This window comes from Ovis canadensis, chromosome 5 (genome assembly GCF_042477335.2).
Source record: "Ovis canadensis isolate MfBH-ARS-UI-01 breed Bighorn chromosome 5, ARS-UI_OviCan_v2, whole genome shotgun sequence".
NCBI classification, from domain to species: Eukaryota; Metazoa; Chordata; class Mammalia; order Artiodactyla; family Bovidae; genus Ovis; species Ovis canadensis.
In genome coordinates this window covers 20,666,292-20,682,184 of record NC_091249.1, presented here as the reverse complement: position 1 = coordinate 20,682,184, position 15,893 = coordinate 20,666,292, and the positions used below count along the sequence as shown (strand labels likewise).

The following is a 15,893-nucleotide window of genomic DNA, read 5'->3' as shown; positions in this document are numbered from 1 at the left end:
TGGTTCCCTGTAGGCATATAATTTTTTTTTTTTTTAATCTCACAGCATAGGCTTGTGAGATCCTAGTTCCTGGACCAGGGATCAAACCTGTGCCCCCTTCAGTTGGAAGCATAGAGTCCTAACCATTGGACCACTGGGGAATTCCCGACGCCTAGTTCTAACACAGATCTGCCCCTCAGTCCCTGGGGGACCTTGAACATAATGCTTCTCTGAGCTTCCCGTATGGCATTGATACCAGCAGAGACAAAGTAAGTGATTAAATAGTTAATCCCACTAGGGGACTGTAAGCAGAAAAAATACAGGAGACCCCGTAAGTTAACAATTACTCAAGAAAGTAGGGTTGCTTAACCACAAAACCAAGCAGACTTGCTTAGCAACGAAACCAGGCAACAGAAGCACAAGGCATGCCCCCAGGCAATAAAACAATGGCGGCATGAAACCCACATCCTGCCCAGTGAGCTCACTAAGTCAGGACACGCTCTCTGCACACATAAAAAACAACAATTTGTGGACCCAGCTTGACCATGTACGGACAAGAAAACTCCCCTGGCCAACCTGAAGGGGGCGCTGATGATGGAAGCGTGCCATTTACTTCAAGGATGACAGACTTCGCCCCCTCCCGACTTTTCCTTTGATTATAAAACTGTAGGCCAGTAAGTCCTTGGGGCATGGCACTCTCTTGTCTGCCTGCCTGTAAGCCTCACAAGCGTCCTATTCCAATAAATCACTTCATCTCTATCACTTTGCCGCTCACTGAGTTCTTTCTGCACTGAGACATAATGGACCACGCTACTGGAGCTCCTCAGAGGCCCCCAAACCATTTCATCAAATGGACATCAAACCATTTCAGCACCGCCACAGCTCCTCCTCTCCCAGCCCTTCTGTGCACTGGATAATAGCACAAGGAAAACCATGCACCCAGCGCCGGACACAGAGATGTGCGCCCAAGAAAACCGAGTCAGCAGTGTCAGAAGTCCAGGTTGAGCTCAGGCAGACCTCACGTCCTGGGCACTCGGGTCTTCAGATTCCTGCACATAGCCCGGCAAACCTCGGGGACCTGGGTGACTGCTTTTGAGTGAATGAAGTTGAATCATTAACATCTTTTTACACCTGGGAATTCCTTTCTGGTAGCCTCTGGATGTTCCATTTCTATTCTAGAGCTGTGCTGACCATTTTTTTCCTACTTGGGATTTTCTTTCCATTAAAGACCCAAGAGAGGAGAAACTTCTATGTGAGGGTACATGATCTGTGGTTATTCCATAGAGTCAAATAAGCATCAGAAAGCCCAATGCAAATACCAGCCTCAAAACTGGGCCCAGGCCACAGCATGGGAGGGGTCCTTAACTGGCCTGGAGGCCATTATAAGGCATTCCATGCAGTATGTTCTTGGGTTGATTTAACTATTCAGTGGAGGTATAGCATTTACAAAGGAAAAAAGGAGTAAAGGATTTCATGTAAGTTCAAGGTCACCCTTTGAGCCAAGAGTCAGAGGCTCAGAACAATGCTGTCCCCACTCTGGACCAGGCTCAGAAACGGCTCTGACACAGCATCTATGCTCAGACTCACAAAGGAGCCTGAAACCTGCTCCCTGCCCCTGGGGTGAGGGGCGGGCAAGTAGATCTCTCACACCCAGATAAGGAAACAAAGCAGCCTAGTGAATGGAACACCGAGCTGCAGTCCAGAGGGTCTTCTGGAGAGTGAGGCGAGGACGTGCTGAAACTGTAGCTGAGGGATGGGCGTTCCGCCAGCCTCCCACTCAGGACTTCCATCCCCAGCAGCCTTGACACTTTTCAGGTGGCAAATTCCAATCACCCCAGAAAGCCCTGTTTTTCAGGAAAAGTGGGCAGTGGTTGGATAAAATCTCTTGCTTTCTGGTGACCTTGGCCTGGGGCTGCAACTCACATCTCTGCCCTTGGTGGGAAATGTGCCAGCAGCCTTGGGAGGCCCCATTCACATGGGCAGGGCCAGGATGAGGTCAGCTGCCTCCCTGGGCTGGCTAGGGCGAGCCTGAGACCTGCAGCCCCACCTCCATGCTGACCTGCAGACAGCAGGCTTCCACCTGGACCCCGGGCCCTGCCCCCAACTCACTCGGCCAGCTGTAGCCTCGGCTCCCAATCCCCATCCCTGAGGGCTGCCCCTAACCCTGGGAGCCCACCTCCCTTCTCTTCCTCTCACTCACCAGCCGATGTCCAGGCTGAGATGGTACACAAAGGATTACAGAGGTGGAGGAGGGCGGCCCTGCCCTCTTGCAGCCACACTGAGGCTCAGCCCCCAAACGCTCCTTCCCCATCCCGCCCCCACCTGATCCTGGTCCTCACGGCTCCCTCCACATTGTCTGCCATCCCTCCTCCTCATCAGGGTCTGAAATCACCAAGCTCACCTCCTTGGGGTAGTGGTTATGGGTTGGATTGTGTCCCTCCAGTAAGATATGTTGAAGTCCTGGCACTTCCCTGGTGGTCCAGTGGCTAAGACTCTGCTCCCAATGCGGGGGCCTGGGTTCGATCCCTGGTCAGGGAACTAGATTTTCACATGCCGCAACTGCACCGAGGGCTCACGCGCTGCACCAAGGGCTCACACGCTGCACCGAGAACTCACACGCTACACCGAGGGCTCACACGCTGCACCGAGAGACGCTGCACCGAGAGCTCACACGCCGCACCGAGGGCTCACACTCTGCTCTGAGAGACGCTGCACCGAGAGCTCACACGCTGCACCGAGGGCTCCACGCGCTGCACTGAGGGCTCACACGCTGTACTGAGAGCTCACACGCTGCACCAAGAGACGCTGCACGCCAAAACCGAAGAATCCACACGTGTGTGTGCGCTCAGTCATGTCTGACTCTTTGCAGACCCATGGACTACGGCCCTCCAGGCTCCCCTGTCCATGGGATTCTGCAGGCAAGAATTCTGGAGTGGGTTGACATTTCCTCCTCCAGGGGATCTTCCCAACCCAGGGAGAGAACCCAAGTCTCTGATGTCTCCTGCATTGGCAGGCAGATTCTTTATCACTGAGCCACCAGGGAAGCCCAAAGAAGCCACGTGCCACAACAGAAAGACCCCACCTGTTGCAACTAAGACCTGGCACAGCCAAATAAATAAATTTAAAAGTTTTTTTAAAAGTATGTTGAAGTACTAACCTTGGTACCTGTAAACGTGACCTCATTAGGAACTACGGTCTCAGCAGATGTCATCAAGTTCCAAGGAGGTCATTGCATCAAGCCTGCAATGCGGGAGACCGAGGTTCGATCCCTGGATTGGGAAGATCCGCTGGAGAAGGGAATGGCAACCCACTCCAGTATTGTTGTTTGAAGAATTCCATGGACAGAGGAGCCTGGCAGGCTACAGTCCAGGGGGGTCTGAAGTGAGTTGGATACAACTGGGCGACTAACACTTTTACTTTTTCTAATCCAACAAGACAGGGGCTCTTCTAAGAGGAAATTCAGACACAGAGTCTGTGCAGAGAAGGAGGATGATGTAAAGAAGATACACAGCGAGAAGAAGGCCATGGGAAGACTGAGGCAGAGACTGGAACAAGGCCGCCACAAGCTAAGAGAACGCCAAGGATCGTGGGCAGCTCCCAGAAGCCAGGAGAGAGGTCAAGGACAGGCCATCTCTCAGAGCCTCCTTCTGGAGGAAGCCAGCCCTGTCCATACTTTGACCTTGGACTCCAGCCTCCAGAACTGTGAGAGAATACATTTCCATTGTTTTAGGCCGCCCAGTTTCTGCTACTTTGTTACAACAGCCACAAGAAATTGATACAGTAGCCTTTCCACCTCCTCTGAGAAGGAGTCACCTCCCCCGCCACTGTACGCACCCTGCAGACCCTGGGACCCCAAGAGTTGGAATAGTACTGACAAGGTCCGTGGGACATCCACAATCACCATTCTTAGCAGCTATATGGACTGACCCATTTACCCCTTTATCCACCTGTAAGACTCCTGTCTGCTTGACGTTTGTAGAAACTGACACACCAACAGGTGGAATAACATGGACAAGTTCAATCAGTTTCTTTCAGTAGAAATTGAGATTGAGAGTGCCTGCTCTGGGGGCCACCAGGATTCCTCACTTCTGTGCTGGGGTCGGCACGTGTGTGCATGCTAAGTCGCTTCAATCAAGTCCGACTCTTTGTGACCCCATGGACTGCAGCCTACAGGCTCCTCTGTCCGTGGGGATTCTCCAGGCAAGAATACTGGAGCGGGTTGCCATGCCCTCCTCCAGGGATCTCCCCAACCCAGGGGTTGAACCCATGTCTGTTACGTCTCCTGCATTGGCAGCTGGGTTCGTTACCACCGGCCCCACCTGGGAAGCCCACAACCCAACCTAAATCCAATCCATCACCTGTTTCTGTAAGGCCAGGCAGCTAATGGTTTTTACTTTTTTTTTTTTTTTTTAATGATTGGGATGAAGAAGGGAAACTTAAAAAAAAAAATGGTGGTCCAGCGTTTAAGAATCCACCAGAGTTTCCAGGTGGCGCTAGTGGGAAAGAATCCTCCTGCCAATGCCCGAGATGCCAGAGACATTCGTTCAATCCCTGGAGGGGGAAGATTCCCCTGGAGGAGGAAACGGTAACCCACTCCAGTATTCTTGCCTGGGAAGTTCCATGAGCAGAGGAGCCTGGTGGGCTGCAGTGCACGGGGTCACAGAGTCAGCCACAGTGAGCACACACACACACATGCATGTTGCGATGCAGGGGACGCGGGTTCGACCCCTGGTCAGGGACCTAAGATCCCACATGCTGAGGAGCAGCCAAGCCCACAGCTAGAGAGTCCATCCGCTGCAATGAAAGATCCCGCAAAATGCAAGGAAGACCCTGCATGTGGAAACTAAGACCCAACGCAGCCAAATAAACAAACTAAAAGGAATCACATTCTTTGATGCATGAAAGTTAAATGAAACTCAAATTTCAAGTGTCCAGAAATAAAGATTTATGGGGAAATGGCCAGGCCCACTCATGGGCATGTTATCTGTGACTGCCTTCAAGCACAATGGCCAAGTTGAGCAACTGCAACAGGGACCCTCTGGCTGGCAAAGACTGAAATATTTACTATCTAGCCCTTTACAGAGAAGGTTTGCTGACCCCTGACTCCATGTCATTACATATGACACTCATCCCCCCCAAAGCCCTGAGGGTCCCGGAGTCAAGGACAGTGGCTCCATCTCATCTGTCAACCTCCAACCTCACCATACACTCCCACCCACAGCCTGCCCAGGCTTAGACGGCGGGTGAAGCAGGACCTGATCCATCCAGCCCCTGCTTCGCTAATATCACAGATGCTAACCCCAGAGCCCTCCTAGATGATTCCACCTCGCCCTGCCTACCCAACATCACAGGTACTGTGCCCCTCAAGCCCATCCCCCTCCAAAGGACCACAACTCTCCCTGCCTCCCGACATCAAGGATGCCGCCCCCTCCCCGCCTCCCCGCCTCCCCGCCTCCCCGCCAGCTGGCAACAGGAGAGGCTGTATATGGAGGGCGGTTCTGGTACCTCAGCACAGGTGTCCAGGTAGTTGTAAATGCTGAGTGGGGTCTTGGCCTGTTCCCCACGGACCACGTAGGGGGGCAGCATGAAGTCTACGAAGAAAGGCTTGAAGGTCTTCAGCAGAGTGGGCTCAGCAATGCCCAGGCCCCTCCTGGGGGACAGACCCACCGCCTCGCCCACCCAGCTGGTGATGGAGTCAGGGACCTGCATGCTGAGTGTCTCCTCGCCAGATGGATCACTGCAGAAAGAAGGGCAAGCAGGAGCTGTTATCTGGGGCTGTGCTGCAGCAGCCCAGTGGGAACTGAGGAATCCAGCGACATGGCCTTGGGTTTTAGGGAGATGCCTGGCTGTTCCTCTCTCCTCTACCTGCACTCTCCATCCCCTTCCCAGAAGCTTGGCCCAGGTGGCCTCACTGGGTAACGGGACACTGTCCTGCAGGATCTGGGCATCTATCCTTGCCTCTGTGAGGGTCACAGGTACCACCATGGCAACAATTCAAGCTCAGCATCTTCCATTTAGAAGAACTTTCATCAGCTCCAGATGGTCTTGGCCAATTGTTCTGTGCATGCCAAGTACCAGCCAGCCAGCCAGCCACCCACCCCGAGGAACATCCACACTTCCTGGCCTGGCTTCCTTGTCCCATACGTGCCTGTGGAGCCCTGCTCCCTGTTTGTGTGATTTTTCAAGCCTGCCGAGACCATTACAAAAGCTGCACCTGGGACTAAGGAGAGTGAATCAGTGATCAAAATCTCCCCCGAAAGGAAAGCACTGGATGTGATGGCTTCACTGGTAAATTCTCTTCAACGTTTAAAGAATTCTCGTGCACTGCTGGTGGGAATGCCAAATGGTGCAGCCACTTCAGAAAACCATATGGTGATTTCTCAAAATATTAAATACAGAATTACCATAAGAGCCAGCAACTCCACTTCTGGGTATATACCCCAAAGAACTGAAAACAGGGTCTCGAAGAAATATGTGCACACCAATATTCAAAGAAGGATTATTCATAATAACCAAAAGATGGAAGCAACCTAAGTGTCAACCAAATGCTGAATGGATACACAAAACGTGGTCCATCCAGCAACTTCCTTGATGGTCCAGCGGTCAAGATTCTGAGCTTCCACTGTGGAGAGCCCAGGTTCCATACCCAGTTGGGGAACTAAGATCCCACAAGGCGCACAGTGAGACCATAAAAAAAAATTTTTTAACGGGGTCCATCCATATAGTGGAACATTATTCAGCCTTAAGAAGAAAGGAAATTTTGATACATGCCACGATGTGGATGCACTTTGAGAACACCATGCTAAGCGAAATGCTGCTGCTGCTGCTGCTGCTGCTAAGTCGCTTCAGTCGTGTCCGACTCTGTGTGACCCCATAGACGGCAGCCCACCAGGCTCCCCCATAAGGACAAATGTATGATTCCACATATATGAGGTCCCTAGAGCAGTAAGAGTCACAGAGACAAAAAGAAGAGTGGACGCCAGGGCCTGGAAGGAGGGAGGGATGGGAATTAGTATTTAATGGGCACATGGTTTCAGGTTTGCGAGATGAGAAGTGTTTTGGGGACGGGCGGTGGTAATAGCAGCACAATGATTTAGATGCTCTTAACGCCACCGAGCTGCACACCTAAAAACGATTAAGACAGTACATTTTATGTGAATGTTACATTACAAATTTTTAAAATTAGGGGGGAAAAAAAAGAGCTAACCAATCCTTGCCTGGGCCCAGCAAGAACCTCCTCCTTAGTCTCAGATCCACACTCTCCGACTCACCCGTGCTCAAGCCAACAGAGGGAGAGAGAACACCTCCAATGCCAAATGCCTCCCAGCAACGCTCTGGGGCTCTCCACACCTATCACAGCACACTCAGCCTTCACACTCCCTGCGTCCTCCTCTCAGCCCCTTCTGCCTCTCCGATGCCCCAACTCTTGCCCACATGGGTCCCACCTCCTGGGCTCCTTTACTCCTTTCTTGTTTATCCTGTGGGATTCAGCTTGGGCTCCACCTGCCCTGCAAGTCTCTCCAGCTTCCCTGAAGGGTCCCTCCCCTTCCTCCCAAGCCCCGGCCCCAGCCCTCCATGAGAACACTGGCCCTACTGAAGCATGAAGGCTTTAAGGGCATAAAACATAAATTCTATGAGTGAGGAGACTCTACCTGCCTTGTTCAAGGTGCCATTCTTGGCACCAAAACACTACTCTGCTAAAACATCACCCTGCACACAGAAAGCAGTGACATGTCTACTTTCTGTACATCTCTGATGGTGGACAGACAGCACATCTTAAATACGGACTCCCATTACAAAATGCAACGCTCAGCAACCTGGGCTTCCCTGGTGGTCCAATGGGCAAGAATCTGCCTGCCAATTTCAGGGAACAGAGGTTCAAGCCCTACTTCAGGAGCATCCCTAGTTCGGGCCATGGGGCAGCTAAGCTCATGTACAACTACGGAGCCCGAGCACCTGGGCCCTGCACTGCGCAACAAGAGAAGCTGTCGCAATGAGAAGCTGGCACTGCAACGAGAGAGTAACCCTCTCGCGGCAGCAAAGGCCCAGCCAAAAATAAAAATAAATAATAAAAACTTAAAAAATAAAAATCAGCATCTGTTCTGACCAGCAGGGAAGACTGCCCATAACGGGGACACAATCAGAGAGGGCAGCCTGAGAAACCCCCGCGTGTGTGCTTGGTTCTGGGCTGAACATGTGCCATGGCGTTGCCTGCTGAGAAGGGGACCCCAGCTCAGCAGTAGGTCCTCCCACTGGCCCACCCACTGGCCCCCGGGGTCTGAACTTTCCTGCCTAACTGGTTTCCCAGGGTAGGTCACCACTACCTTCTGACACTAAGCACTGAAAGAAAATGCTTAATGCCGTTGGCGCTCTGACACTAAACACTGAGAGAAAAAAGCCAATTGCAACTGGCAAGAATTTGGCACAGCGCTGCTGCTTCAAGGCTAATGAAAAGAGAAAACAATGCACAAAGGAAATGTGCTGAGAAAAGCAGCCTGTTTGGCGGACAGGAGCCCAAGGCCCCTGAGGAGTGAGGAGGGGGGTGGGTGGGTGGAACTGAGTTCGTGTTTCAGGGAACTGTAATCATTTTAATGAGCTCGTTATATAAACACAGTGGATAGAGTTACCCCAAGAGGGAGCTGTAAGAGGCACGAAGCCCTCGCATTTCATATTTCACGGGCAGATGTCCGAGGCTGCACTGGGATTTCGGGCTGACTTCATAGCTTTGCGTTTTATGTGTTAGAAAAGGATGCCCAATGGCTTACTCAGATGTTGGTGTCCAATCTCCAGGCAAACCCACTGGGAACAATCTTTCATGAGTGCCTTTGAGTCAGCCCACAAAGGCAGTGAAGGAAAGAAATCTTACTGTACCTGATGTTGAGACAGTGCCAAACCCATGTTTCAGGGAAGAAGGTCCTTTTCCTCTTCTCTGCTCTACGAAAATTTTTTTAAAAAGAAATGATTAAAGTTCCATAACTTTAATTCTGTTACTTGGTAAGTTAACATTCTACTTGATTAGGCTATAATATGCTCATTCTCTCACCCAACATGTGAATATGTTACACGGTTTATTTAACTCTCTTACCTGGAAAGGTTAGCATTCTACTTTACAAGGACTTGACATGTTAATTCTTTCACCTGGCAGAATTTTAATCAACATTCTACTTGATTACAGCTAGAAAAGTGGGGCATGGAAGGCTTGGCAGAGAGTGGTGCCTCGCTTAGAAGGCACCTGAACTCAGAAGGTAAGAAGGGCCAAGGGACCACCCCGAGTTCTCACCTTTGTAAATTTCCTTCCCTGGGTTTACCATGTTTTTCGGCATCACTACATGGAATTCTTCCCTCTCCCTCACTTCCTCTGTGCTTTCATCGTTTTAGTTTCTTTTTTTTTTTTTATTAAAGGATAGTTGATTTACAATGCTGTGTACATTTAGACTCTGACGTACACCAAGTGATTCAGTTATATAGATATGTGCGTGGGGGTGTGTGTATTCTTTTCACATGCTTCCATTCTTGGTTTATCCTCAGAAGCCTCCGAGCCCACATTCCTCAGGGACTGTCCTACTCTTTAAAAAATAATATTAACAAGCCCGACTTGACATTTGGCAATCTTCTCAAGATTAAAAATGCTCATATCCCTTTCAACCTCTCTGAAGGGTGAACACTGAAATTAACCACAGACACATGTGCAAAGACAGTGTGCTTAACCGCAGCACTGTGAGAATTAACTAACAGCCAGAATCTTCACCAACGGGGCATTGGGTTTACCAAACGATAGTACATTCACACAATAGAATGTTACACGTCAGTGTAAAGGGGTGACGTAAGCGTACATGTACTGATACCGAATGGTCTCTAAGGTTTATTGTTGACTTAAAAAAGGAAGGTAGAGAACAGTACTATAGTATTCTCCCATTGTGTGTGTGTGTTTTTAAGTCCTGTGTATACACATTGGAAAAGACCCTGGTGCTAGGAAAGACTGAAAGCAAAAGAAGAAGAGGGCAGCAGAGGATGAGATGGTTAGACAGCATCACTTGACTCAAAGGACATGAACTTGAGCAAACTCCAGGAGACAGTGGAGGACAGGGAAGCCTGGTGTGCTGCAGTCCATGGGTTGCAGAGAGTCAGACACGACTGAGCAACGGAACAACAAATGTACACAGAAAATTTCTAGAAGGATAGTTAAGGAATTAGTAAGCATTTTTGCCTCTTAGAAGGGAAAGGAGGATACACCCTTTCATACTCTTTGAAAAAGGAATACACCCTTTGTATATATGAAAGGATACACCCTTTCATACTCTTTGAAAAAAGTTTAACCACATGCGTATGATTAAGAAAAATATCTCGTCTTCAGAATAAGCATGCACTGCGTGTGTTAGTCACTCAGTCATGTCCGACTCTTTGCGACCCCATGGACTGTACCCGGCCAGGCTCCTCTGTCCATGGGATTCTCCAGGCAAGAATACTGGAGTGGGTTGCCATTCCCTTCTCCAGGAAGGATGCATTATCCAGTTACAAAAAGGCACAGACACTTGCTTTTTAAGGCCTTTATTATGCCTTTCTGCACTGGAATTTACAATTGCCTTTGCGGTTTGGGGTTTAGAGACTGCTTGCAGACCCGCTACAGGCCAAGTTCTCAGGAGGCATGCACATGGGAGGCTCCAGGTCCCCAGAGAAGTGTCTGGCTGAGGGATGCCCAGGGGCCAATATTCCACCTCCCTCATTCAGCCACATCCTGGAAATGCCTTCGTGTGCCTCCAGCATACCATACGGGGAACCTGATCTGTCCATGCCATGATGCGGAGTTTGAAAACTAGGACTCTCCTGGGGTTATCACACTCCTGCTAAATGTTTGACTCAGGCAGGAAGAAGCTGGAGGGTTCAGGTACCCAGGAACCACCGCAGAGGAGGCTAGGGGATTGGGAAGGCTCAATCCTTCCCAAGCATTTGGGACTGGGGCAGAAAAGGTTTGAAAGAAGACTATCACGGATAGCCAACCCAGGGCAGGGCAGATCCTTTCGGTCACTTGTGGCTCAGAGCAAGGACTGAGGAGTCTGGGTGCCACCCTCAAGGTCTCCAAAGAGACCCAGTTACTGAGGCACTGATGACCACCAGACCCCATCCCTGGCCCACTTGGTTCTGTGCCTCTCATTGGATAAGCTGGCAAGAGAGGGTACATCCAAGGCCTGACTCCCCTCTCCCAGCTTATGCACCCTTACATCCAGAGGGAGAGAGAAGCAGCAAGGTCTTCAGAACACTCTCTCCCTTCCCTAGTTGGCTGGCTGTGACCTGGAGTTGAGGAGCTAGTGGGAGAGCCAGAGAGAACAAAGAAGGTGGGAAGGAAGACAGTGAGAGACGGAGGAACGTAAAGAGGGGTACAACAGGAGAGACAGGAGAAGACGAGACATCACCTCCCAGGAAACAATGCTTTCCATTCGAGACAAAGGCACAAATCCCAGGGGGAGATGGGAGCTCTTTTCTCTCAGTAAGTGATAAGTTAGCAAACAGACAAGGAAACGAACATGAGCAAGGACATGGAGGATTTGGGTACCACCATCAAAAGTACACATTAGAGACTCCTATGCCCAATGACAGGGGCTTGGATATTCTTTTCAAGTAGATGTGAGCATCTACAAAACTAACCATATAGACAGTCTCTAAAATAAAAGCCAGGCAATGGATATCATAGAGGTCATGTTTGTGGACCACAAGGGATATCACACAGACCATGTTTGTGGGCCACAAGGGATATCACACAGACCATGTTCACTGGCCACACTGCCCATCTGACCCACATTTATAAAACACATAAAGGTGGTAATTTTAAAAATTACTTGAAAACTGAAAACATATCTAGGCAAGTCACAGCTCAAAAAGGTAACTGTTCCGCAAGTTACAACCTATTTGGAACCCAGCAGTAATGGAAACACTTCCTAGCACAAGTTAGATGTAGCCAAGGCAATACTCTGAGGAAAATTCATAACCTTCAAAAGGCTTAAGTGCTTGAGTTAAAATTTAAAAAAAAGGCTGAAAAGTAATCACTTTGGTGTCTAACTCCACAAGATAAAGAGTCAGAGGGGAAAGGGAAAGAGAGAGGAAGTAAAGGAAAGAGGAAATGGTGGGAGGGAGAGACGGCTATAGAGAGAATTTTCTAAACAGAGTCTCCGAATGAGAGGCTCAAACTCCAGCTACCCATCCTGCCCCAGTTCTTCTGTCCCCAGGCAGATCTACTCCCCCGCGACACCTTCTCTCTTCTGCACCCCCAAACCTCCAACCTCAAGCACGTGGGTGGGGGCGAGAACTGGGGCGGGGAGACTCAAAGTGCCTAGTGCTGCCACCTGCTGGGCCAGTAGGGACTCTGGCCCCCTGGGGACACTGGACAATGTCTGAAGACGGTTTGGGTTGCCACACCCAGAAGAAGGGGGGTGTTATTGGCATCTGGTTGGTGGAGATCGAGGATGCTGCTAAGGTACGCAGGCTGGCCCCACCACAGAAAATGACCCAGCCTCAAATGCCACCATGAGTTTACACAACCCTGCTCAAGGCAATGGCAGTTACCTGGGGGGCTGTCTGGAGGACACGGCTGCCATCAGGCTCCCTGTGTGGGGCTGGAAGGCGGGGACAGCCTCGTCAGTGTACAAGCCGCCATCCTGCCGGTGGTTTAGGCTCACCAGGTCTGTCATCACCACCAGGCCCGTTTCCTAGGCAACAGACAACGCCCAGCCACAGTGGGGAAGTGGATACCTGGCTCCAGAAGCCACCGGCCCCACACCGCTGCTGCGTAGCCCTGGGGGAGTCAGTCCTCTGTCTAGGCTTGGCGACACGGACCAAGAGGGACGTGAGACCAAGTGACCACCCAGGGCACAACAGAGTTGGGGGCAGAATGTCTGTGGGCTAGGCTCAAAAGGCCACATCTCTTAGTTCCGTTATGAACTGTCTAAAACCGTGGGCAGATCCGTGGTTGCCAAGGGCTGGGGGAGGGTGGATAGGGTGTGACTGCTGATGGGGACAGGATCTCCTTTTGCGGTGTTCTGGAGCTAGACAGAGGTGCTGGCTTGCACAACACTGTGAATGTACTAAATGCCGCTGAATTGTTCACTTTAAAATGGGTTAATTGTGGCTTCCCTGGCAGTCCAGTGGTTAAGACTCTGTGCTTCCAGCTCAGTGGGGCACAGGTTCAAGCCCTGGTTAGGGAACTAAGATCCCACATGATGCCCAGCACAGCCAAAAAAATTAAGAAAGAATACATTTTTTAAAATGGGTCAAATGTCTGCTGTGTGAATTTCACCTCAATTAAAAAAAAAATCAATTGGTACAGTGCCTAATCCAGACCCAGAGCCAATGACTGTGAGTTTCAATTATTACTGCTGTAATATACATATATATTTAATGGGCTTCCTGTGTAGCTCAGCAGTAAAGAATCCACCAGCAATGCAGGAGATGCCATTTGATCTCTGGGTTGGGAAGACCCTCTGGAGGAGGGTATGGCAACCCACTCCAGTATTCTTTCCTGGAGAATCCCATAGACAGAGGAGCCTGGTGACCTACAGTCTACAGGGTTGCAAAGAGTCACACAGGGCTGCAGCGACTGAGCACACAGGCGCACACGCATTTGCTAGAGCAACACGCTAAGCGTGGCACCAGGGTGGTGGATCTGCAGGTGTTTACTAATTTATTCAACTTTCTGTAGCTTTGGAAATTTTCTATAGTGAAAATGGGAGGGAAGCGATGCCTTTTTTCCTTTTTGGCTGCACCATGCAGTTTGCAGGTTCTTAATTCAGTGGCGCCCATTCCGGTCCTCTTGCCTGGAAGATCCCATGGACGGGGGAGCCTGGTGGGCTGCAGTCCATGGGGTAGCTCAGAGTCGGACACGACTGAGCGACTTCACTTTTTCATCCATTGGAGAGGGAAATGGCAACCCACTCCAGTATTCTGGCCTGGAGAATCCCAGGGATGGGGGAGCCTGGTGGGCTGCTGTCTATGGGGTCGCACAGAGTTGGACACAACTGAAGCGACTTAGCAGCAGCAGTAGTTCCCCAACCAGGAATTAAACCTGGGCCCTCGCCAGTGAAAGTTTGGAGTACTAACCACTGGACCACCCTGGAATTCCCAAGGATGCCTTTTAAATGATTTAAAAATGGGGATGAAAAGTGCCCTCATGCATTCAAGTGGAGACCGCCAGAATGCTCATGTGGGCTGAAATGACGCTTGGGTCTACTGCACCCGCAGCAGCTTCCTGGTCCCTGGAGCCAGGAAGGAAGGGGCTGGATGAGAGCTATAAACGCCAGCAAGGGTAGGGCTGCCACCTGGCAACACAGCACCTGCACACGCCCTGAAGGTGTGCACACACGCTGTCTGCTTCTGTCGTGTCTGACTCTGCAGCCCTGTGGACTGTGCCTGCCAGGCTCCTCTGCCCATGGATCTTCCAGGGAAGAAAACGAGTTGGTTGCCATTTCCTCCTCCTGGAGACCTTCCCGATCCAGGGATCACACTCATATCTCTATGTGTCCTGGACTGGCAGGCGGGTTCTTTACCACTAGCGCCACCTCAGAAGACCCTGTGAAGGTTTTCCTTCCACCAAAGCACTTTCAAGGTCATCTCTCCAGAAGGATGTTCTAGTTTGCTCCAGAACAGAGTTGAGGTTATCAATGAATACTCATTCTGCTCTCATCTGTTTTGCAAATTGGGAAGGTTTGCATCCAAGCTTCCACTGGGGAGAATCAAAAAGATTCTGTAGCACTCAGAGTTTGGAAACGTCCACCCTGACCCAGCTCTGTACCCTGAGACCCTTTGTTTCAGAGGAAGAAGAGCTCAGAAGGGGATGATGGGGTTCAAGACCACCTCTCCTTACAGCGAAGGCAAACCCGGAATCCTTGGTGATGCCCCAGGGCCACAGGAAGACAGAGGAGCGCCGGCGTCGTCGGGCCGTGAGCCCAGTCCACCAGAAGGGTCCATCCTCCCTGGACACCCCAAAGATATCAGAAACATCATAATCTTCTAATTCCCGGAAAACCTACAGGCAGAAGGCAACAGGGACTGGTCAAATGAGGGTTTCTTTTCAACCCCAACTGGTCTGGCATGCTCCCATCTCAATCTTCTCTCACATGGATCACTGGGAACCAATCTTAGAGGAGACAAGAGTTGGGGCATTAACCCATTTTAAAGATGGGCAAACTGGGGCTGAAGAGGTGGGACCCAGACAATGTCACATCTGATTTGACTCCAAGATCTTTCAACTATACCCAAGCAACAACAGGGGTGGGGTTTGCTGAGAATGAACCCAGCGGAGAGAGAGAAGCTGGGTTTATATGGATTGTGTTCAGTTAATGAAAAGGAAGAGACCTCCTGCAAGTGCCAGAATGCAGCGTCCGAGGGCCCCAGTTCACCTGGGCGGGAGTCAGCCGAAACCCAGACCTGAGCAGGTAAACGCTCTTGTCAACTGCAGCAACACACACACAGCTGCCCCTCGCAGCCTTGAGCCGCAGGTCGACGACTTCCCCGGGTTGGGTCTCATTTGCTGAATATGTCAGTGAAACCTGGACCCGAACACAGCAGAAGAATCAGGAGCTTGGCCAAACTCTCCAGACCTACCCACCCTTTCCACCCTCCCAAGAGAGTCAGGAGCCTGGCTTTGCCACCCAGGTGAGGACAAGGGCAGAGGGTTGGGTGACAAGAACTAGGCTGGTACAACTGGTACATTCTGTGCAGAAGATGGGAGTGGGGAGGGGTGGGGAGACGGGAGGCAGCAGAGGACATGTTGCAGCCAGTTTTGGAGGGTGCATGGTGAGGGCAAAGGAGGCTGAACCAAGTTTGGGGGACATAAGTGGTGTTCCTTAAGTTTGGAGCCCAGCAGGGAAAGAGAACACTGCCCACTTTTCCTGTGTGTATGAATGCAATTCCATCTGGGTGACTTC

The 15,893-nt window shown here is 50.8% G+C and overlaps 1 protein-coding gene across 2 annotated transcripts in view; it reads right to left on the bottom strand.

Annotated features, from left to right (window-relative positions):
* The window catches only part of CPAMD8 (C3 and PZP like alpha-2-macroglobulin domain containing 8), a 99,952-nt gene that overhangs the window by 48,837 nt on the left and 35,222 nt on the right, over nucleotides 1–15,893 (bottom strand). For both annotated transcript variants that reach the window (XR_011256928.1, XM_069589146.1), the window contains exons 16-20: nucleotides 15,366–15,515; nucleotides 14,831–14,992; nucleotides 12,538–12,680; nucleotides 8,851–8,913; nucleotides 5,485–5,716 (exon numbers count right to left, since the gene is read on the bottom strand). Coding sequence is in view for 1 of the 2 variants with exons in the window: in XM_069589146.1 (XP_069445247.1) it covers nucleotides 5,485–5,716; nucleotides 8,851–8,913; nucleotides 12,538–12,680; nucleotides 14,831–14,992; nucleotides 15,366–15,515 (750 nt within the window). In the remaining variant the exon portion in view is untranslated. The remainder of the gene's footprint in view (nucleotides 1–5,484; nucleotides 5,717–8,850; nucleotides 8,914–12,537; nucleotides 12,681–14,830; nucleotides 14,993–15,365; nucleotides 15,516–15,893) is intronic.